The sequence below is a fragment of the Fukomys damarensis genome, unplaced genomic scaffold (assembly GCF_012274545.1).
Source record: "Fukomys damarensis isolate Sample0158 unplaced genomic scaffold, DMR_v1.0_HiC HiC_scaffold_37, whole genome shotgun sequence".
Classification (NCBI taxonomy): domain Eukaryota; kingdom Metazoa; phylum Chordata; class Mammalia; order Rodentia; family Bathyergidae; genus Fukomys; species Fukomys damarensis.
In genome coordinates this window covers 32,852,901-32,876,082 of record NW_022900949.1, presented here as the reverse complement: position 1 = coordinate 32,876,082, position 23,182 = coordinate 32,852,901, and the positions used below count along the sequence as shown (strand labels likewise).

Genomic DNA, 23,182 nt, shown 5'->3' with positions numbered 1-23,182 from the left:
AGGAGTGCGAGAGAGAGAGAGAGAGAGAGAGAGAGAGAGAGAGAGAGAGAGAGAGAGGGCTAAGTGGGGATAAGAATGTCTAATGATTAGTGTTAACCAATTTGCTGCAATGTTATGTGCCCCTTTCCCCGTTATTTTCTGCCTTTGGCTTCAGATAGGGGGCTCCCTTACCCTCAGGGATCTTGGGTCTGTTGAGAAGGAACAAGCAGCACGTCATTGGAATAACTGAACAGAGTCTTGGTCTTCTTGTGCCTCTGCGGGAAGGTAGACATGCTCTTATGTATAAGCTTTTCTGTGTAACAAATTGCCCTATAACCTGGTGGGTCAAACATTCATTTCTTACAAGTGTAAAATTTGGCCCAGCAATCTTGTTTGTCTCAGATGGGCTTATTCTTGCTCCTGGGCCAGTTAAGTTCATCTGGCAGCTCTGTTGATCTAGGCTTGGATCTCTCATACGTTTGAAGGCTGGCTGAGTGTAGGCTCGTCTAGGATGATGTAGGACCTCTCTTCTGGGTTCTCTAGCAGGGTGTTTCGACGTTTTTCACGTTGTAGGTATTCAGGTTGAGTGGGAGCTGCAGAGATCCTGGAGAGGTAAGCTCAGAACTGGCACAAGGTCCCTCTTGCCTTGTTGGCTGACACAAGTCACAGGCCAGCCCAGGTGGAGAGGGTACAGAAATGAACTCCACACATTTATGAGGAAAGCTACAAAGCTATACTGCAAAAGGTGTGGACTTCAGGAAGGATAAGGGACCGGGGCTGTGTTTGCAGCACTGTGTCTCACTGCCAGGTTTCTCCTTCAACACAGTTGCCAGTGTGAGGGGCACGTGCCAGCCCAGAGGGAGGCAGGATGCATGTCACAGGCCCCGTGAAGAGCCAAGAGCTACCTCAGGGTAGGGGGCTCAGAGCCAGGGAGCTGCTGGTGAGTGGTGGGGAACTGTATCTGTGCATTTTCTAGTACTGTAGTGAAATACTGGAGACTGGGTATTTTCTTAAAGTTTATGTAGCTCACAGTTCTACAGGTTCAAGGGCACAGCTTTAGCGACACCTTGGCTCCAGTCAGGACCTTATGATGGGTGCCATCACAGTGGTAGGAGAGGAGAGAGAAACAGAATCACACGGTAAGACGGGAAGCCAGGGAAAGACCAGAGAACTGGGTTAATTTCTGAAAAGGCCACGCCCCCAAGGACCTCACATTCCCTACTGGGCTACGCCTTTCAAAGGCTCCACCACACTGAGGCCAGGCTTCCTTCGCGGGAACCCTTGGGGGGCAAGCCACGTCCTCACCATCTTGGGAATCATCCATGCACCATGGCAGGGAGCCTGCCCAGCTCCCAGCAAGCTCCAGCACCACCAGCCAGGAGGGACAACTGAGCCAGAAGAAACTGGGAAATCATCTCCCAGGCCCCAAGATGTCCTGGGCAGGGAACCGAAGGACTTGGGGCACAGATGGTGTTTTTTATCTTGTATTCCAATTGGCGGCTAAGGCTTTGGAAGAGAAAGGAGCATATGGGAATTGAACAGCTGGCTAAGTAGATGCAATCGAAGAACAAGATTTGATTTTCTGGACGGAAGCTTAAGATGGGTTCTTGGCTGGAACCTAATATTAACCATCTTAATATCACACGTATGTACAGGAGCAATTGCTCAGACATGGCTGTGGATGCTGTGTTCTTTCAGTTTCTCTGTACGTTCACTGGGAGGGAAGGAGGGTGACTTTTTAATCCATTTCAGTTGGGGTGAAAGGGAAGAGCTCTCCCCCGGGGGTCTGGGGCTGGGACGGGTCAGGCCCGCTTTCCGAGTTTGCCTGACCCGGGACCCAGGGCTCTTGGTTGGATTCCCTGTGCTTCTAGGGAGAATGGATTGACCAGTGTCTTTCTGCCTTTTTAGGACCCACAGAAATAAAGAATTTGTATAGAAACACAGGATATCTGAGTGTGTCAAGATTACATGTATGTTTTACGTTGTGTAGTATGTATGGTATATGTGGAGTTCACATATACACGTGTGGGATATATGTGTGTAGGGAGTGGGGGGTGTGGAGTCTGTGTGTGCACGTGTGGGTGGCTAGTGCATGTGGGATGTGCGTGGGAGGTATCAGAGGGAGCTGTTTTCTAATTCCCAGAAGAATAAAAGCCAGAGAGAGGGTCCTCCGCGTGTCTGGGGCATCTACCTGTAAAGAACCAAGAGTAGAGACAGCGCCTTGTGCCCCAGATCTTCCCAGGGCCCAGGCAGCATTGGACCCATGACCTTTCCCGTCCACCTCCTTCCTGATGCCGTCTCTGGTCACAGCATCCCAGACCTCTGTGGTCTCTGGATGGTCATCCTCTGCCCCGCTTCGAAGGGGTGGCTGTTCTGTGGCGGCTCCTTCCCTTTTCTTCTGCAGCTCCCACAGGGACCTCATGGCCACGGAGCGGAGCGGGGCCAAGGTACGGTGTGGGCAGTGGTGACAGCCCCATGTCACCTGCGGCCAGGCTTCTCATGGTCCTGCCTCCTCCACCACAGCAGTGGAGGGGGTCCGACTTGGGCTGGCCAATCAGAGCGTCCGGGTCCTCTAGACAGAGCAAGACACCCATCCCCACCCCAGGCTGCGTAAGTCACCCCAGTCCAACCTCTGAGGGCCTTTGTGTCTGTCGTGGCCTTGCTGCTTGTGCCCACCCCTGTCCACCAGAACCCAACCCAGGGATGGATCTGCCACCTTAGACACCCAATAAAGGGGTGTTGACAGACCCATCAGCTCCCCAAGGAGGAAGAGGGGCAGGGCTCTCTGTGGCTCAGGGGCTGATGCCTCCACCTGGCAGCAGGCTGACACATCTGGGTCCACACCTTGAGGAATGTGCACTCCGTGGCTGTGTCCCAGCCATGACTTTCCAAGCCCTGCCCCCCGTCCAGCATGTGGGAGAGAGGAAGAGGAGGAGCCGCTTCAGCCTCCCCCTGCCCTTTCCGGCACCTCTGTCTGATGGGGACCATGTACCCTCGCTCTGTGATCGGTCCCAGGGTCCCCAAAACAGGGCAGGATTCAGCAGATGCACGGAAGGGTGCCTGGCATCAGACCAGGTCATATTCCACGGCAAAAATGTCACTTCCCTACAAACGATCTTCCTCTCTCCTAATGGCTTCGAGGAGGATGGCTTGATTTGGTGCTCAGGTGTTTTTAACACTTCTGTAATACTTGCTAATCTCTCGTCTTCTAACAGAGAGTGGGTAGCCCTCGGGCTCCATCTCACAGGCAGTAGCACCAAACGAGGCTTTGAAGATGTTATGTTCACTTTATTGTGTTTTCCTGTACTCAAATGATGGAAAACGAGAGCCCTTTCCACTGTTGAAGCAATAGAAAATTTCCTGTTATATCTGCTAGATATAAATGAAAGAGATGCCAAGAAAAAGAAAATTTAAATATACATTAAAGCACAGCTAATATTTGAGAACATCAACGGAGAAAGTCTGAAATAATGAAGCAGTGCTTGGCAGGGGTTGTCCCCAGAGAGCAGTGGCCATCCAGGACTGCCCACCCTGGCTGTGGACACACTTGGCTGAGGGTCACGACACAGTTCCTGCGACCTTACGCTGAGAGATGGCCAAGGGACAGTGTGGTGACTTCATCCTTCACCTGATGCATGCTGAGGACAGGGACCCAGTGACTGCAGGGGACTCCTTCGTTCTCTCTGAGAACACGACCCTGGCACACTGCCTAACTCCTGCTCTGTCCCCTCCCTGAGACCAAACTTTGGTCACACTCCTAAATAGGTTTCTGTCCAGTCTCCCTCACTGCTGTTCCTGTCCCCAAGCCTGGGTTCATCAGGGCCCTCTGGGTGTGCAGAGGCTCTGGGACAGGTGGTCTCGCTGGCAGTCACCCTGCAGGCTCCTCAGCCCACACCAGGGCCACTGTTTCCCACACTGTTGGAGCCCCAGACCTGTTTGTGCCACCACTGTCTTCCTGGGAGCCCTGGGGAGGAGCTGTCCTCTCTAGCCTTTGCCAAAGGCCCAGGCTTTGTCCCCAGGGGTGGGGCTTAATGGGTGGCTCCTAGGTCCCTGAGGTGTGCTCCTGACCTCGCTGTTACAGTCTCTCTGCTCTGGTTAGAGGAGTGGTGGTTCACACTGTCACTAGCTCCCTCCATTGCCACCGGCCTCCTGGTCTTGGATTTGGACCTTGCATGCTGTGAGTTAAATGAACCTTTTCTTTTTTTAAAATTGAGTTTATTAGTACATTTTAGGGATACAGTACAGTTACATTCATTACTGGGATCTTGTACCTCTACATGATAGGTCTTGGTTCTCATCCTTCACCCGGTCTTCCCCTCCCCATTTACAAACACTTTATTTCCATCTTTTCATTTTCTCACATTTTTTTCTTTTCCCTTAGTACCTTTCCCCTACCCTTCCCACTTTCCCTACACCTTTAGACCTTTTCTTCCCATTTCACAATGTCAGTTATCTCATTAGGATCTTATGTACTATTACAGTTTATTCACACCAGAGAAACTATTTGGTATTTACACATGTGTGACTTATTTATTTCACTTAGGAGTTTATCTGCAATATGTATCCATTATCCTATGACTGACTCTAATTTATCATTTTTTATGGCTGACTAATATTCCATTTTATAGAAAAACTACATCTTCATCCAGTTTCCAACTGATGGGAAAATGGTCTGTTTTCAAGTTTTAGCTATTACAAACTGTGCCACTATAAACATGGATGTGCATATATCACTATAATATGATTCTTTTAGTTCTTTTGGAAAGAAACCCAGCAGAGGGATGGCTGGGTCAAATGGCACCTCCAGTCCAAGCTCTTTGAGGTGTCTCCATATTGATTTCCATAGTGGTTGCACCAGTCTGCACTCCCACCAACAATGAATAAGGGTTCATTTCTCCCCACAACCCCACCAACATTTGTTATTGTGTGATTTCTTGATTGCAGCCATTCTTTGTGGGGTGAGGTGGAATCTCAGTGTTGTTTTAATCGCATCTCTCGAATGACCAGTGATGTGGAACATTTTTTCATATATTTAAGTGCTGCTTTTACTTCTTTGTCTGAGAAATGTCTGTTCATTTCAGATGCCCATTTTTGAACTGGGTCTTAATATTTGGGGTGGCTGATTGTTTTGAGTTCTTTACATATTCTAGATAATAGCCCTTTGTCTGAGGAGCAGCTGGTAAAAATTTTTTCCCACATTGTAGGTTGTCTCTTAGTTCTGTTGATGGTTTCTTTTGCAGTGCAGAGGCTTTTTAATAAGATGAGATCTCAGTTGTTGATTCTTTCTGCTAGTTCCTGTGCTACTGAGGATTTTTTCATAAAGTCTTTTCCTGTGCCATTGTCTTCAAGAGTTCTGCCTAACTTATCTTCCAGCAAGTTTAGTGTTTCTGTTTTAATATTTAGATCTTTCATCCACTTGGATTTTAATTTAGTGCATGGTGAAAGATAAGGGTCCAGTTTTAATCTGTGGCAGGTTGAAATCCAGTTTTTCCAACATCATTTATTGAAGAACCTCTTTCTTCCACTGAGGATGGTCAGCTCCTTTGTCAAAGATGAGGTAGCTGAGTATATCTGGATTTGTTTTGGGGTCTTCCAATCTGTTCCACTGATCTGCAGATCTGTTTCTTTGCCAGTACCATGCTGTTTTATCACAGTGGCTTTGTAGTATAGTTTCAAATTGGGAATTGTTACACCTGGTGCCATGTGTCTGTTGCCTAAAATGGCTTTTGCTATTCTAGGTCTCTTATGGTTCCAAATGAATTTTTGGATTCTTTTTTCTAGTTCTGTGAAATATAGTGTTGGAATTTCAATTGACATTGCATTGAATCTGTATAGCAGTTTTGGTAGTATGGCCATTTTCACTATGTTGATTCTTCCTACCCAGGAGCAGGGGATATCTTTCCATTTTTTAATATCCTCTTCAATTTCTTTTTTCAGAGTGCTGTAGCTTGCAGTGTAGAGGTCTTTTGTTTCTTTTGTTAGATTGATTCCTAGATACTTCATTTTTTTTGATGCAATTGTGAAAGGAATTGTTTCCCTAATTTCACTCTCAGTGAGTCTGTTATTTGTGCACAAGCAAATCAATAGATTTTTGGGTGTTCACCTTGTATTCAGCTACTCTACTGAATCTGTCAATTAAGTCTAGAAGTCTTTTGGTGGAGTTTTTTGGGTCTTCAATGTAGAGTATCATATCATCAGCAAATAATGACAGTTTAACTTCTTCCATTCCTATCTTTATTGCTTTAATTTCTTTCTCTTGTCTAATTGCTATGGTTAATATTTCCAGAACTATATCAAAGAGGAGTGGTGATAGTGGGCATCCTTTTCTTGTTCCTGATTTTAACATGAAAGTTTTCAGTTTTTGACCATTTAATATGATGTTGGCTGTTGGTTTTTCATAGACAACCTTTATTAAGTTTAGATATAGACCATCTATTACAATTTTTTGCAGGGTTTTTGTCATGAATGGGTGTTGAATTTTGTCAAATGCTTTTTTCTGCATCTATTGAGAGGATCATATGGTTTTTCTCCTTGACTTTGTTAATATAGTGTTTTACATTTATTGACTTATGTATGTTGAACCATCCTTATATCCCTGGAAAAAATTCGACTTGGTCAGGATGTATGCTCATCTTCATGATCCTCTGTATTCTGTTTGCTAGTATCTTATTGAGGATTTTTGCATCTATATTTATTAAGGAGATTGGCCTGTAGTTCTCTTTTTTAGTTATATCTTTCCCAGGTTTGGGAATCAAAGTGATACTTGCTTCCAGGAATGAATTTGGAAGTATAGCTTTCCTTTTGATTTCATTGAAAAGTTTGAAGAGTAGGCAGTAGATCTTCTCTAAATGTCTTGTAAAATTCAGCAGGGCCTGGGCTTTTCTTTGTTGGTAAATTTTTAATTACATTTTCAATTTCACTGACTGTAATTGGGGTGTTTAAAATGTTTTTATCTTCTTTGTTCAACTTTGGTAATTCATAAATATCTAAAAATCTGTCCATTTCTTCTGTCTTTTCCAATTTATTAGAGTACAGGTTCTCAAAGTAGGTATTAATGATCCTCTGGATTTCTGTTGGATCTGTTGTGACTTTGCCTTTTTCATTCCTGATTGCATGGATCTGAGTCTTTTCTTTCCTTCTTTGATAAGGTTTGCTAAGGGTTTATCAATTTTATTTATTCTTTTAAAAAACCAACTTTTTGTTTCATTTATTTTTTGTATTGTTTTCTTAGTTTCCATTGCATTGATTTCTGCTCTAATCTTTATAATTTCCTCTCTTGTTAGAGCTTTGGGTTTTTCTTGCTTTTGTTTTTCTAGGAGTCTAAGATTTATCATTAGGTTGCTTATTTGAGCTCACTCTGTTTTCCTAGTGTGGGCATTCACTGCTATGAATTTTCCACATAGAACTGCTTTCATTGTGTCCCATAGATTCCTGTATGTTGTATTGGCATTATCATTTATTTGTAAAAACTGATATCTTTAATTTCCCCGGTGATCCATTGACTGTTCAGGAGAGTGTTGTTCAATTTCCATGTGTTTGTGAAGTTCCTACAGTTTCTTGTGCTATTAATCTCCAGCTTGATTGCACTATGATCTGATAATACACAGGGGATAACTTTGATTCTTTTGCATTTATTCGGACATGTTCTGTGAGCTAGTGTGTGGTCTATCTTGGAGAATGACCCATGTGCAGCCAAAAAGAATGTATATTCTGATTTTTTGGGGTGGAATACTCTATAGACATCTATTAAATCCATGTGTTCCAAAGCTTGTGAACCCTTTCTTTTTAGAAGTCGGCTGCCCCAGGTGTTTCATTAAAGTAATGTGAAGCTGACTAACAAAATATTGAGATGACAGAGAAGAAAGATTTTAGGCCCTCCGTCCTAGAGGTTCTTGTCATATTATAAAGTCTCTCAGGCACTTCTTTGCTGCCAAAACGGTGCCCCACTTACACACACAGGAAGAAGGTAAGGATCAGGGCTGTCAGGCCCTAGGGAGCCACCTCCCTGCTTTCTGGTGCAGCTCTGTCCCATTTTTCCCCTCGGAGTTGCCAGGTGCTGCCTTCCGTTGTCCTTTCTGTGGATCCAGGACCATGGTGGCTGCAGGAAGTGTCTCTGTCCTCTTGTCTCTGCTGGGTCTCCGTGAAGTGGCTCCATCAGGCTTCTTAGGTGGGGCACAGACCTCACTCCCCCATTCCCAGCACAGGGCGGGAGCCCCACTGCCCCTGCACACTCACTGTTACTCGTGGGCTTGGCTCGGCAGGCTCCGGTTGGTGGGTATTGATGAGGGGAGTTCCCCTGCCTGTAGCCCCACATCCCCACCAGGACCTGCCTGAGAGGTCCTGACCCCACAGTCCTCCTTCTCACATCACCTGGATGGCAGGGCACAAGGTGAGATGGCCTGGGACTTGGACATTTCTTTTCATGGTGACTATGTATTTCTTTGGTACCGAAGATCAAACTCAGGAGCTTGCGCTCTTGAGGCAGGTGTGGTGCTACTGAGATAAATCCGTAATCCTCATGGTGACTATTTTTTAGTATTGGGGATTGAACTCAGGACCTTGTGCTTACCAGGAGCATTGCCACTGAGCTACATCCCCCTCATAGTGACTATTTTTACAAGACTCTTCTTTTTTTAAATTCCCAGCTTTATTAAAATACAAATGATTAATAGAAATTGTATATATTTACGGCATATCCTGTGATGTTTGGATATGTATATATAGTATGAAGTACTATATGGTGGTGAGAACATTTACGACTTATGGTTGTAGCAATTTATAACTCTGTGTTACAGTCCTGATGTGTTATTAGTTAATGCTCTGATTATACACTATATGCACCATGCAGAACTTAGTTCTCTTGTGCCCTTGACCAACATCTCCGTACCTATGTCTCCCCCAGCCCCCAGCAACCAGTTTTACTCTTTTAACCCCTCAAGATTTTTACGGAATACGTATAAGTGAGGTCGTGTGGAATGGATCTTTCTGTGTCTGCCTTATTTCCCTCAGAATTAGATTCCCCACCACTTGAGACAGGATTTCTCCTCCTTTCTCAAGGTTGAATAGCGTTCCACTGTGTGTGTTTGTGACATTTTCTTTTTCCATTCCTCCTCCTCCTCAAGGGACACTTGGACTCATTGTACATCGTAGCTCTCGAGAATAGGACTGCAATGAGCATGAACGTGCCGGTGGCTCCTCAACACACAGGCTTCGCGTTCTCTGGCTGCACACCTGGGGTGGCATAGCTGGGCCATATGTGAGTTCTATTTTCAGTGCTTTGAAAATGTTTTTCCACAATGGTCGTGCCAATTTACATTCCTCCAACAGTGTACAAGTGTTCCCTTTTCTCACACTGTCACCAGCACATGGTACCCTTTGTCATCTGGTAATTCTTCTTCTGCAAAGCATCAGGGATATGTCATAGTGGTTTTCCTTTGCATTTCCCAGATAATCAGTGACGTTGAGTCTCTCTCTGCACACATGTTGGCCATTTGCTGTATTCTTTTGAGAGAGTGGTGTGTCTGTTTAGGTCCTTTGCTTGTTTTTAAATCAAGCTATTTGTTTTCTTGCTACAAAGTTCCTTATACATTTTGTATATTATCCCCTTATCAGATATATGGTTTGCAAACATTTTTCTCATTTTGTAGGCTGTCTCTCCACCCTTTTGATTGCTTCCTTTTCTGACAAGAAGCTTTCATAATTGATGCATTTCCATCTTTCAGTTTTTGCTTCTGCTGCCTGTACTTTCAGAGTTGCATCTAAAAAAAATCATTGTCCTAACCAATGGCAAGAAGAATTTCTCCTGTTTTCTTTTTGATAGCTTGCAGTTTTAGTTCTTCTGATTAAGCATATAATCCATTTTGAGTTGCTTTTTGTGTGTGGTGTGAAATAAGGGTCCAATTTCACTGTTCTTTCTGTGGATTTTCAGTTTTCCCTATATAGTTTATTGAAGAAACTGTCCCCTTCCCATTGTGTGTTCTTGGAACTCATTGTCGAAGATTAGTTGAGTACAGAGGTATTGATTTAGGTTTAGAATCTTCCCTCTGTTTCTTTTGTCTCTGTATGCAGTTTGACTACCACAGCTTTGTAGTGTATTTTGAAATCAAGTAGTGTGGGGCCTCCAGCCTTATTCTTTTTTTTTGTACAGAGGTCAAACTCGGGACCTTCTGCTTATGAGGCAGGTGGCAACACCACTGAGCTAAATCCTCGGCCCAGCCTTCCTCTTTTTTGCTCAAGATTTTTTGGCTATTTGCAGTCAAATGCCCTTCCACTGAAGGTTTTTTGGCTATTTGGAATATTTTATGATGTCCTATGAATTTTAGGATTTTTTTTATTTCAGTGAAATTTATATAGGTGTCACAGTGAATATGTAGGCTGTGTTGAATATATGGACCTTTTTTTTCCTAATTTGACTGTTTTAATATAAAGGTAGAAGTTACAGATAAACCCCAAATTACTTTCCTTCCCCATCCCAAGCCCTCTTTCTCTTTTTTAGGTGTGCCTTAGTTGGAATTTTATAACAATCTTTTCAATCCTTAAAAAGAAAATAACTTTATATGTATATATCTGTGAAATGGAAATATATGTTAGTATTTTGCTTTACACCAAATGTGCATAAATAGTAACCTTGCCATGTCATTTTATCAGACATTTTAATGAATTAATTTTTCCAATCCATGAACATCAGATATCTTCCCATTTATTAATGCCATTCAATTTCTGTCCTCTATATAGTATAGATTTGGGGATTCAAATCTTTCAACCCTTTGGCTAAATACACTCCAAGTATTTTATTTTTCCTAATATGATTATAAATCAGACTGTTTTCTTGATTTCTTTTTCAAATTGTTCATCATTAGTATATAGAAATGTAACTGGTTTTTGTATGTCAATTTTGTATCCTGCAATTTCACTGAATTTGTTTATTCTAATAGGTTTATTTTTTTCTTTTTGGTGGATTCTAAAGAGTTTTCCAGAAACAGAAAATTTAACACTTTCCCACTCAGTTTGGATGCCTTTGTTCTAGCTAGGATTTCCAGGACCATGTTTAATACAAGTGATAATAGTGGGTACTCTGGTTTGATTCCTGATCTTAAGAGTATGGTATCAGCTGTAGGATTGCCTTAGATGGCCCTTGTCATGATGAGGTGCATCCCCTCTGTATCTAGTTTATTGAGAGTTTTATTATGAACAGATTCTGAATTTTATCAAATAATTGTAAAGTATGAGGAAGATCATATGATTTTTGTTTTTCATTCTGTCAATATGGTGTCTTACACTTATTGATTTGTGTATATTGAACCATATGTACATCCTAGGGATAAGCCCTACTTTATCATGGTGTTGGATCATTTGAATATGCTGTTGAATTTAGCTTGCTAGTATTCTGTTGATATTTTTTGCAACTGTGCTTATCAGAGATATTGTCCTTCTTTTTCTTTGGTACTGGGAATCAAACTCGGGACCTTGCACTTGCAAGGCAGGAGGTGGAACCACTGAGCTAAATCCCCAGCCCTGACCTTCTTTTTGTTATAGTGTCCTTATCTGGCTTTGGTATGAGGGCAATTCTGGCCTCACACAATGTGTTTGGAAGTATTCCTTTCTCTTTAATTTTTTTGGAATAGTTTTAAAAGGATTGGCATAATTCTTCATTAAATGCTTGGTAGACTTTGCCTATGAAGCCATCTGCTCCTGGGCTTCTCTTTGTTGGGCAAGTTTGGATCACTGATTCAATTTCCTTATATGTTATTGATCTGTTCAGAGTTTTTATTTCTTCATGATTCAGTGTTGAAATTTGTTGGCATATAATTGATCAGAGTAGTCTCTTCTGATCTCTATATATTTATTTATATGGCATTAGTTATAACATCTTCTGTTTCTTCTCTAATTTTATTTATTTCACTCCCTTAGTTAGTCTAGCTAAAGATTTGTTAACTTTGTCCTTTAAAAATCAAAACTCTTAATTTTATAATATTTTGCATTGTCTTTATAGTTTCTATTTCATCTTTAGCCTTTGTTTTATTTTTTTCTGCTGATTTTAGGCTTAGTTTGCTCTTTTTCCAGTTCTTTGGGTTGTGAAACCAGTTGCTTATTTGAGATCTTTCTTTTAAACACATGAATTTACCACTATAAATTTCCCTCTTTGAATTGCTTTTGTTGTCTACTATAAGTTGTAGTATATTGTGTTTCCATGTGGCTTTGTTTCAAGATACTTTTAGATTTATTTTTTAATTTTTTTCTTTGCCCATTTGTTGTTTAATTTCCATATATTTGAGAATCTCCCCAAATCCTTTCTGTTGCTGATTTCTAGTTTTATACCATTGAAGTCATAAAAGCCACTTAAATTTATTAAGACCCCCTTTTTGGTCCAACACATGATCTACCCTAGAGTACGGTTTGTGCATGCTTGAAAAGAATGTGTGTTCTGCTGCTATCAGATTCTGTATATTTCTGTTAGATTCACTGGTCTATAGTTCACTCTTTCTGTACTGAATTTCTGTTTAGATAACCTGTCCGTGTTGAAAGTGGGTATTGAGGTCCTCTACTAATACTATATTATTGTCCATTTATCCCTTTTGTTCTGTCAATATTTGCTTTATATTTTTGGATGCTTCAGCATTGGGTACATATATACTTACAACTGATGTTTTTGATGAATTCACCATTACATACTGACTTTGTCTCTTGCAATAGATTGTATTGAAAATTTGTTCTATCTGCTGTAGATATAGTTGTCTGTGCTCTCCCTTGGTTATTATTTGCATAGAGTACCTTTTAAATCCCTTCCCTTGCAAGCTGTGTGTGTGCTTAAAATTAGAGTGAATCACTGATTGCCACATTTTATTGGATTTTTTTTTATCCAGTCAGCTATCTTGAGTCTTTTGATTGGAAAACTTAATCCATTTATATATTTTGTTTTTTAAAAATCCATTTACATTTAAAGTGATTATTGATTCATAAGATTTATTGTCACCATTTTGTTGTTTTCTGACTATTTTGTATCTTCTTTGCCCCTTTCTTTTTTTCTGTCATTTGTGATTTACTGAATTTTTTGTAGTGGGATGCTTTGATTCCATTCTCTTTATGTTTTGTGAATCTCCTAGGTGTTTTTTTTTTGTGTGTGTGTGTTTGGGAGGGGAGGTGTTCTAGAGGCTTACAAAAAAAACATCTGGTACTTATTGTTAAACTTGGTGGCGCACACCTGTAATCCCAACACTAGAGAGGCTGAGGCAGGAAGATTGCTGCAAGTTTGAGGCCAGCCTAGGCTACATAGCAAGTTTTAGGCCAGTCTAAACTACACAGTGAGACTCTTTCTAAAAAAAAAAAATCTTGTACTTATAATAATCTATTTTAAGCTGAAAACCACATAACTTTGCATACAAAAATATACTTTTACCTCCCCACACACATATTTTATTTTATGGATGTTCGACTTTATATCTTTTTATACTGCATATAAATTGACAAATTATTAAAGTTGTAGTTATTTTTAATACTTTTATTTATAACTTTTATACTAAAGTCAGAAACGATTTACACACTACCATTACACTATGAGAGAATTTTGAATTTTATTATATTACTTTTACAGGTGAGTCATACTTTAATATGTTTTCATGTTGTTACTAAGTATCCTATTGTTTTGTCTGACTAATTCCTTTTCTATTTTTAGGATAATTTAATTTAATTTTTTTTACTTTTAGCACTTACAGTAAGGCAAGTCTCGAAGTGATGGGATCCCTTAGCTTTTGTTTGTCTGGGAATTTCTATTGTTTCATTTACGAAGTATTACTTTGCTGTTTAAAATATCCTTGGTTTACAGTTTTGTTTTGTAGCAGCACTTTGAAAATATAATTCACTTCTTCCTTGTATAGTTTCTCCTGAAAAATCTGCTATGCCCTACAGGGATTCTCTTATATGTGACCAGCCTCTTTTCTCTTACATTTCTAGATTGTCTCTGTCTTTGACTTTGAAAATTTGAAATTTGTAATTTTTTTGAAAATTCCTAAACATGTTTAGGAACATTCTTCTGTAGGTTGACCTTATTTGTCCTTAGTGAATCTGTTCACATACCTCCCAAGATTTGAAAAAATTTCAGCCAGTATTTATTTAAATAAGTTTGCTGTTTTTTCTGTCTCTCCTATCTTTCTAAGGCTCCTGTAATTCCCCTTGATGGCTCTTATCTGCCCCTTATACTTTCTTCATTCTTTTTCATTGATTTTTATTTTGTTCCTCTAACTGGCTATGATGTTTTTGTTCCTCTAACTAGCTATGATTTTTCTTCAATTTCATCAATTCTTTTTTCTACATGACTGAGTTTGAATCTCTCTCTCTCTCTCTCCCTCTCTCTCTCTCTCTCTCGTGTCTCTCTCTTTCTCTGGGTGTTCTGTCATTGTATTTCTCAGCCCCAATATTTATTTGACTCAAACTATTTGCATTTCTCCACTAAATTTCTAATTTTGTTCATACATTGTTTTCCTAATTTTGTTTCATTGTGTCTTACATCTGATTGAGCTTCTTTTTTCTTTTTAAATTTTTTTATTAGTACATATTTGTAGCACATGCAGTTATTTTGGGGAATGGGTACATGTACATAATACAACTTGCTTCTTTTTAAATTTCTTTCTCCTTCTCTCCTCCTCTTTCCTCCCTAATTCCCCTTTCCTCCTTTTCACTATTGTTGATGTGATTATTCTTAGCTCATGTTTATGGTATATAATGTTTACATTCATTGAGGTTATTAGGTTCCTGTACCTGGCATATCTTTATTCTACTTATCTCCCCTTCCCCTCCCCCCTACTCCTCGCCTTTTTGATGATTATTGTGAATTATTTTGAAGTTAATTTCTAGGCCTTCATTTCTTTGGGGTCAGTCCCTGGAGCTTAACTAACTTCCTCTGGTGGTGTCCTGTTGGTTGTCTCTTTCTTCTCTGTAGAGCTTTGCATGAGTGTCTATTTTTGAGAGGAAAAATTTTCTGTCTTTCAGACTTGATCCAGCATGTGAAGAACCTTGTGCTCCCACTGAATGAGGTTTTGAGCAGGGTCATGTGGCTTCCATTGGGTCCACAGGGGAATCTGAGAGGTGGGCTTGTTTCCAGGGGACCAAGCAGATGTAGGTGTGGATTCTGTCTGGTCTCTGAGGAGGCTGGGCTCAGCCTTTTGGTCTTGGTTGCAGGGTTTGTGCCAGCCGCAGGGTCTGCTTCAGTGTTCCCAGATGGTGGGCCTGATAGCAGGAATGTGTGTGGTGCGGCTTCCTCTTGGGTCACTGGTGGACACCTGGGCAGGAAGTATGGGTCCCAGACCACTGTCAAAGGGACTGGAACTGAGTTAACTTCTGGGGTCACAAAGGGTGGGTCTGCCTCCATGTCCCTAGGCTGGTCTGACTGGTCCTAGAGCATGGTGGAGAGGGACTGGAGCCAGGTAGTGGGGCTGTTCTAAGGTCTGGTGGGACTGAGATGGGGCCTATGACCAACAGGGACACGAATGAGTCAGAGTGATTTTATGGCACGAGATTTATCTATTTCCCTGTAGGTTGGTACTCATCTGTTTTTGTTGCATTTTTTAAAGCAGCTTTCCATTTTTGTTTTTACAATTTCTATTTGCCTTGCTAGATATCCAAAAGGAGATTCTGTGATCCTGCTTTACTTTACCATCTTCATCTCAGTTTCTTCTTGGCCAGCCTCTGTGACCTCTCTTCCCAAGCAAGACACTTTGTCACAAACCTCAGCAGAATGGTGCCTGTCTCATGCAAAGCAGAGGTTGGCACCCGCTGCCCCTCAGCCTCAAATCTTATGTGTGAGCAATCCAGAAACCATGCTTGCTTTTTGAGCCCATCCTGCTACAAGGGACACAGGTGCCAGGTCACTGCGTGAAAGTCCACCGTGCCATGCTCCTGTGCTCTTGTACAACTGCCTCTATTCTACAAAGCATCCTTTTATAGGTTCTTGCTTGTGTAAGGTGAAGTAGAACACAGTGAGTCCAGCTCTAGATAATCATTTGCTGTTTTTTTTTTTTTAAAAAGAAGCCTATTTAGGAAAAATGTTTTAGTGTGTGGGGGATCAGAGTAAGGTTCTCAGAGTCAGCCAGACCTGGGTTGAAATCCTGGGTTTCCAAGTGTTTTACTAGCTGTGTCTGCAAGTGCTTAGTTGGTTCTTATCTAATTAAGGAAAAGAACATGGCAAGGTACGCTGTTTCTCCAAGCCTCGGACCGCTGCTGTTAGCTGTGGTCGTGAAGATTAAGAGATCCCATGTACAAATTACCTCACATAAGGCTGTCCTGATCAGAGTCAGGTGAGGCTGGCCCCATTTCAGATGAGGCTTTGTATTTTTATCAGTCCGTATTTGCAGCACATAATGCCTACATTCCTCGGGGGGAGTTGGTGCAGATGCCGAACACATCTCAATGCCTGTTTCATCCTCTCCCCCCCGCCCATCTCTTGGTCTCTTTCCCTTTGAGGAAGATCTGTCTCCCTGTTTCCCATTATGTGTCTTTATGTTTGCTCTTTATATGGACATTGGGTTTCTCATGTAAGAGAAGCCACATGACAACCAAGCTCATGTGTCTGGTGTATTTCACTCATCGTTATGGTCTCAGGGTGCATCCCTTTTCCTACAGATGACTCATGTCTGTCTTCCTTTACGGCAGAGTTGTACTCTACTATGTGTAGATGTCACCCTTCCTTCATCTGCTCATCTGTTGATGGACATCCAGGTCACTTCCAGGATTTAGCCCTTTGAGTTGTGCTGCTATAAACACAGGTGGTGCATGGATCACTGTAATGTGATTTCTAACCCTTTCAGAAAAATACCTAGAAGGGGAACAACTGGGTCAAATAAACACACATCACCCTCCGGGGCACTTACTGGCACCAGTCCCTGACTCGCATAGTTGCCAACAGTTGTTACTTGATTCATCCTGCCCATCACCCATGCTGATGCCTCAGATGCCTGTGATCCCCACTTCGAAGTTGCTCCTCCTCACCTGGCGCCACCTCAGTGACTGCTCCCCCTTCACCTCCCGCTCAGCGCTTTCAAGACTAAGTCCCCCATCCTCTGTTCCAAAGGAAAAGGACCGGCCCTCTCCCGTCCCGTGCCATTGCGTGTCACCTGTGTTGCCCCAGTGTCCCAACCTGGATCACAACAAGGCCGAGTCTCCTGTCCTATAGCTGCTGATGCCTACGTTAACCGGCACCGTGGGACCAGGTGGTGGGGCCAGCCCTGCTCTGGGCTCCTCTCGCCTCTCAGGTTCAGGAGCTTTGCTTCTTGTCGTAGTTATTTTTCTCATTGCTGAGACAAAATATCCAACACGCAGAGTTAAAGGAGGACAGGTTTATTCGGCTCGCGGTTTGTAGAGGTTTCAGTCCATAGCCAGCTGGCTCCAAGGCAGAGTGGCACGGCAGAGGGGCATCACGGAGGAGAGAGTTCATGGCAGAACAAGGGAGGCAAAGGGCAGCCAGCAGCAAGCAAGTGACAAGTGACAGGTGACGACAGCAACCACCACAGCAGCCCTCTTTCTGTCTCTTATATTTTATCCAGGCTGCTCACCCTTAGGGTCGCAAGCACACTCTTAATCCTAGCATCACAATGTGAGTCAACCTCCGCATCACGTCCTGTATCTCAGCAGCACACACCCTCGATCCAGCCACCTCCGAAAAGCCCCACCTATGACTGCCTGAGGCTTTGGGGGGACATCTGGATGCAGCCACAAGGCTTCTCTGTGAGCTCACAGAGTCGGCTCCATGTCTTTCCTCTTGAGTTCCCCAGACTGTGCCTTGACACCAGCCACACTCATCTCCCTCCCTCCCCATCCATCTTCATCAAGATCGCTGACCGTGGGTGGGGAACCCCTACCATTTGTTTGCTAGTTGCCCCACGAGTTCCAGGAAACGGAAGTACCAAAGGGCACAGCACCTTCTGTTCTCTTTTCTGTCCCTGTCCCTGAAGGCACCACAGGCACACAGTAGGTCTTCGTGAATACGTGTGGAATGGAAGAGGCTTCCCAGGCCCCCACTGTGGACATGTGGGTGCACTGTACACACACTTTGTTAAACAGGATAAAGGGCACCAGGGGAAGGGGGAGAGAGGAAAGACAGAGAGAGGCTCCCCCCACACACACGCGCGAGCGCACATACAAACACGAACACACAAACACACATACATGTGTGCGCCCTTGCACCAGTTAATTGTACATAGTGACAAGTCACAGGGAGTCGGCTCAATACCTCTTTACCTGTCTGATGGCCTAATCAAAGTCTGCCTTCCTTAATACCAGCCACCATCCTTCACATTGTCCTGGGGAGCAGAGCTCCGGCCTTAGGGCCTGGAGAATGCAATTAGCAGCCCTGTGGCTTCATTTCAAAGCTGTCACCCAGCGCTTTGCCCTAATGCTGCAGAACTTCCCCCTCTGGCTTTTTCCCTTCTTACCTTTCCTTTCCGCAATTCATGCTCTGAACAGGAAGCCAGCCAAGAACTTAGGGAAAGAAACTGTGCGATTACTCCAGAGGTTCTCAAACTTTTGGAAGTCGCAGAATATTGGTTCCTAAACAGAATAATGGCAAATGGAGTCTTTATAATCTCTAAAATTAGCACATATTTATTGGACACTTTCCATTCCCAGCAATCTCACCAGGTTCAGAGGGTCAGAGAGTTGCTAAAGGTCACGGAGCCGTGGAGCTGGACATAAACCCAAGTCCTGACTCTGGACATGAGGCTGCAGCCTTTTACCTGGGGACTGGCTTCCAGCACCTCTCACAGGTACCAGCCCAGGACTCCTGAGGCATGGGTGGCAGAGGTGGGGGTGGGCAGGGCTTCTGGACTCCAGCATCCTTCCCAGCCAGTCCAGGAGGCCCCTTCCGGGGCCTTTCAGGTCTGCCTTTTGAGGGAAGACCTTCCTCAGAGGGAGGCTGGGGAGCTTGTCTAGGAGAGAGTTGCACTCAGCATTTGTGGTCTTGCATCCTGGGACTCCATCCCAGGCCATGGTGAGCTGAGTGGGCCATGGGATCGCACCGCTAAGGACAGCGCCTACGTGACTGCAGTCACTCTTAGCAGGCAGGATAAAGTTGGGCCCAGAGAAAAAGAGGAGGAATGAGCTTGAACTCAGAAACTAGGCCCATGGTCACAGGTGCAAGAGGCTGGGCAGAACCCTGCAATGTGACGGGAGCCAGGAGTGGACGCCTCGAGGGTCACGAGAGCCAGGAGTGTGACCACCCTCCCTGGACTGAGTGGGTATGGGGTCCCAGTTGCAGGTCCACCCAGGTCCTTCCAGAGCAGCAGCTGGCCAGGGTGATTCTTCAGGTGCATCCAGTCCAGTTCCTCCGGGACAGGGCTTGGAGTTTAACCAAACACAGCAGGTTATGCGGGGGTACTCACAGAGGGTGTTGCTGGTGCTGCACATGCCGATTTCATGGAAAGATCCCTTCCTCGGGGGTAGGAGACCTCTGGCTTCCCTGGGAGCTGCTATGGAAGGGGATGGGGTGGGGACAACAGCACTAGGACCCTTCAATCCCAAATGGGGATTATTTTATGCCATTGGGTTTGGGGACTGTTCATTCCCCAGAAGCGGCTAGTAAGACAGTCTAGACGTCTGATTCAAATGAGGGGCGTGTGCAGAGTAGTGTGGCTGTAGACTAGACTTGATTCAGATGTGGCTTGTGTCGGTGTTGGGTGTGTCTGGTAGGGAAAAGGTATAAACTGAAAGGCTCTGGGTGTCCCATAGAAATGGGAGACTGGGTGGCGTGCAAAGACTGCCCAGTGGCTGGTGGTGGACACAGAGAGCTTCCTGCTCAAGGTCATGGACAAGGACGGGTGGGAGGAGGGAATGTATGCCCAGGTCAGGCCTGAGACACTGTCTTCTTATTATGCAAGAACCACATCAAGATGCTTTCTTTTAAAGCAATGGAAAGATTCCATATAAACAAAATTCCCTCTCACCTAGTGCATCCCTCAAAAAGGAGCTCTTAGGAAGCTAGTTTCAATCCTCCCAAACTGTTAAAGATAATTTTCTATATTTCTACAGGTAGACCTAAGTTTGGCCTAAAATCCTTGCACAGTATTCTGTCGCAGACTCCCAGAAGCCTGTGCAGCCCTCCCCACCTTATGGACAGGCCGATATTTCTAACATCCATAGGCAGCACTCTGGGCACCTGGCAGGGCTTCTCCAGGGCTCACGCTCAGAAGTGGAATCAGGGGCCCTGGGATTCACACATTTTCCCAGGACTCGAGAGTTAATGATTTCCTTCAGCCTTGAGAGCACATGATAATATCAAACTAATTTTTGCCAATTATGTGGCTGAACAGAGCAATATTTCAAGATTGATTTTCTTCGCATGTCCCCGGTTACTAGCAAGGCTGAGCCTCTCATGTCTGCTGACTCGTTTCCTCTTTGGCAGAACCGTATCCTTGGTCCATTTTTTGGCTTCGCCTCATCAGAATGGAGTGTTGCTCGTGAAGCAGAGACACCCGGGATGGCTTTCTCCACGGAGGGCAGCAGCCTCCAGGCCCAGGTATTGGAGGGCTATGCTGGGCTCAGGCTCCAATCAGAACGCACGTGGCTCCACGTGGAAGTGAGTCCGGGCGGAAGCCGTGGCAGTGTAGACAAGTCCTTGCTACTGTTTGGGTCTGGAGTGTTCCCAAGTCCCACGTGGTAAAGACTTGGTCCCAGCTTGGCATCACTGGAAGGGAAGAGGTGGAACCTCAGCGAGACAGGGCCTGGTAGGAGGCTTTTAGGGGACTGGGGTGCTCTTGAAGAGATGGTGGAACCCTGGTCACTTCCTTTCTTTTTTCCTCCCCCGTGAGAGATGAGCAGCTTCACTTCTAGCATGTGTTTCCTCAGGTGCTGCCATGCCACAAGCCCCAAAGCAAGGAGATCAGCTGACCATTGACTGAAACGGCTACATTGACTGAGCCCAAATAGCCCTGTTCTCTTTACAAGCTGCTTATCTTGGGTATTTGTTATAGGAACAGAAAGCCATGGAGGGGGTCTTGTGGTGGACACGATTATTTCCTGTTTTAATCCCACTGCAAACACGTCCCCTCCTGGAGAGGAACAGTCTTGGGCATGGGGCCCATGGGTACCTGCCCTGTGAGTGAGGAATCCAGTGTGGATGCCAGGAACCCACCCGTGCTGGGGGCAGGGTTGGCACGGTCATCATGCTGGGAAGGGGCCAAGGCTCGAAGTCAGACAGGTGAGTAGGAAGGGTGGGAGTGGGGCAGGTGAGAAAACAGGGCTCTCTAAGTCACAAAGGTCCTGTCTCCCTGTGGTGGAAGGAAGCACGGGAATGCAGAAGAGGTGACCAGTGCAGGGAGGGCTACTATCCCTCAAGGAGCCACTCTTCCCTCTCCAGGAAGTGCCTTCCTCACTAGGCGGGGTCCCAGGAAGCAGAGCCTGAGGCCGGAAGGGGCAGGAAGTCTCTGGTGGAGGTGTCTCCAGGAGGCCCTTGGAGGGAGGAGGAGGGAGCTGCAGGGAGGTCTCCCCAAAGGCCGGAGAGGAACTCAGAGCACTTGAAGCTAAGATGGGCTGGGCCTCTTCACTCTGAACCCAGGGAGGGGAGACTTGGAGGGGCCTCAGCTGTGGTCATCAGGCGGCCAGCTCTCCTGGCAAGTGGGGGCCCTGTGCACTGGTCAGAAGGGGCACAATTTCCAGTGTCCACCTGCACTGATGGCCCCCACCTTCCTGGGAGAGCACAGCCATTCTCAGCATGACTACCAGCTGCCTATAATTGAACATTTCTCGAATGGTCCCCTGTTGTGGACTCTGACTGGATTATTTCCCCACCTGTCCCATAACACATGGCCTCCTCCCTGCCTCTTGCCCCTCCTTGCTGAGACTTCCCTTCTCAAGATCCCCATCCACCAGGTTTACTATGGAAAGCGGCCCCCAAAGAGTCTCTGTCCTCCAAGTCCTGCATCATAAACCTGTACAGAGTTGATCGTCACCAGAAAAGTCTTGCCATCTTGCAGGTCTTCAGGCCTGGAACAGGCTTCTGGTGAAAGTGCAGTTACTCATACTCTTGGACACAATCAATCAATTTTCTGCATCTCATCTGCTGGCTGGGGGTGTAGCTTGGTAGAGCAGCTGCCTAGCATGTGCAAGGTTCCTGGGTTCCAGAGAAATGCCCAGGCCGCTAGTGATGTTGTGAAGGCAGGCCAGAGCTTTCTGTTAAGAATGTAATCAGTGTCCCTCTAGCATTTTCCTGAGAGTGATAGGTAGGTCACAGCCATATAGCACACCTGGAGTAAAAGTTCAGACTAACAGAAAATTAGGCTTGGACCCCACAGCTGCACCAAACAAACATAAAATCATACTGGGGCTGGCTGTCCCAGGTCCTGCCTTTGTGTCCCTGTGGATGGACCTGACCTTATCTGTCTTCCACCATACCTCAATCAGCATTAAGGGGGCCTCTGTGAAACCCACCTCCATGAGTTGAGGCGAGACCAGCTGTGGCAGGCCTTCTCCTAACTAGTATCCAGTTATTCAACCAATGGTGCACTTAGTCTAGTACCACAATTATATCGGCAATCAGTTGAATTTATGTAAAGAAGTTTATCCTGGATGACCTGGGAAGGCCTGATCTAAGCAGGTGAAAGCCCTTGAGAACAGAACAGAAGTTTACCCCAGGAAGGAAGAAGAAATATCCTGGGTAACAGCTTCAGCTTCTACTTATAGGTTTCCAGACTGCCTTTCTTAGTGGTCTGCCCCATGGATTTCAGATTCACCTAGCCATTTTCCTCAAGTAACTCCTTGTGATAAATTTCTCCTTTTCTGGTATTAATCATCTACTGATAATATACATATGAGTGGGTATATTTTAATATTAATAAGCCTCATATATGTGGGTATTCTCTTTATTTCTCTCATGAACACTGACCAATACAGATAAATAATCAGAAAAAAAATTAACTCAGAGGGAGGCCATGAACAAGTTTTGTATCAATCAGTATAAATAATTTCCCAAGCCACCATTGCCCATGACACCACAACCCAGGACATCATTAGATATGTATGGCTGGAACACAGATGGCCAAAGTCATGAGTCTGGAAGGTAAGATCAGCTGGGTCCTGAGCACATTTGATCAGGACATGATAAATTTAAGGTGCAGTGCAGAAGACAAGATAAAGATGAACAAAATGGGGCCAGGGATTTAGCTCAGTGGTTCTACTGCCTGCCTTTCAAGCACAAGGACTGGAGTTCAATCCTTGGTACCAA

At 44.4% G+C, this 23,182-nt stretch overlaps 1 protein-coding gene across 1 annotated transcript in view; it reads left to right on the top strand.

Annotated features, from left to right (window-relative positions):
- Nucleotides 1-23,182, top strand: part of Prr20g (proline rich 20G) — a 76,561-nt gene that overhangs the window by 15,548 nt on the left and 37,831 nt on the right. The window contains exons 2-5 of the mRNA XM_019206518.1: nt 553-591; nt 2,290-2,426; nt 19,693-19,806; nt 20,366-20,479. Of these exons, the coding sequence (XP_019062063.1) occupies nt 553-591; nt 2,290-2,426; nt 19,693-19,806; nt 20,366-20,479 (404 nt within the window). The remainder of the gene's footprint in view (nt 1-552; nt 592-2,289; nt 2,427-19,692; nt 19,807-20,365; nt 20,480-23,182) is intronic.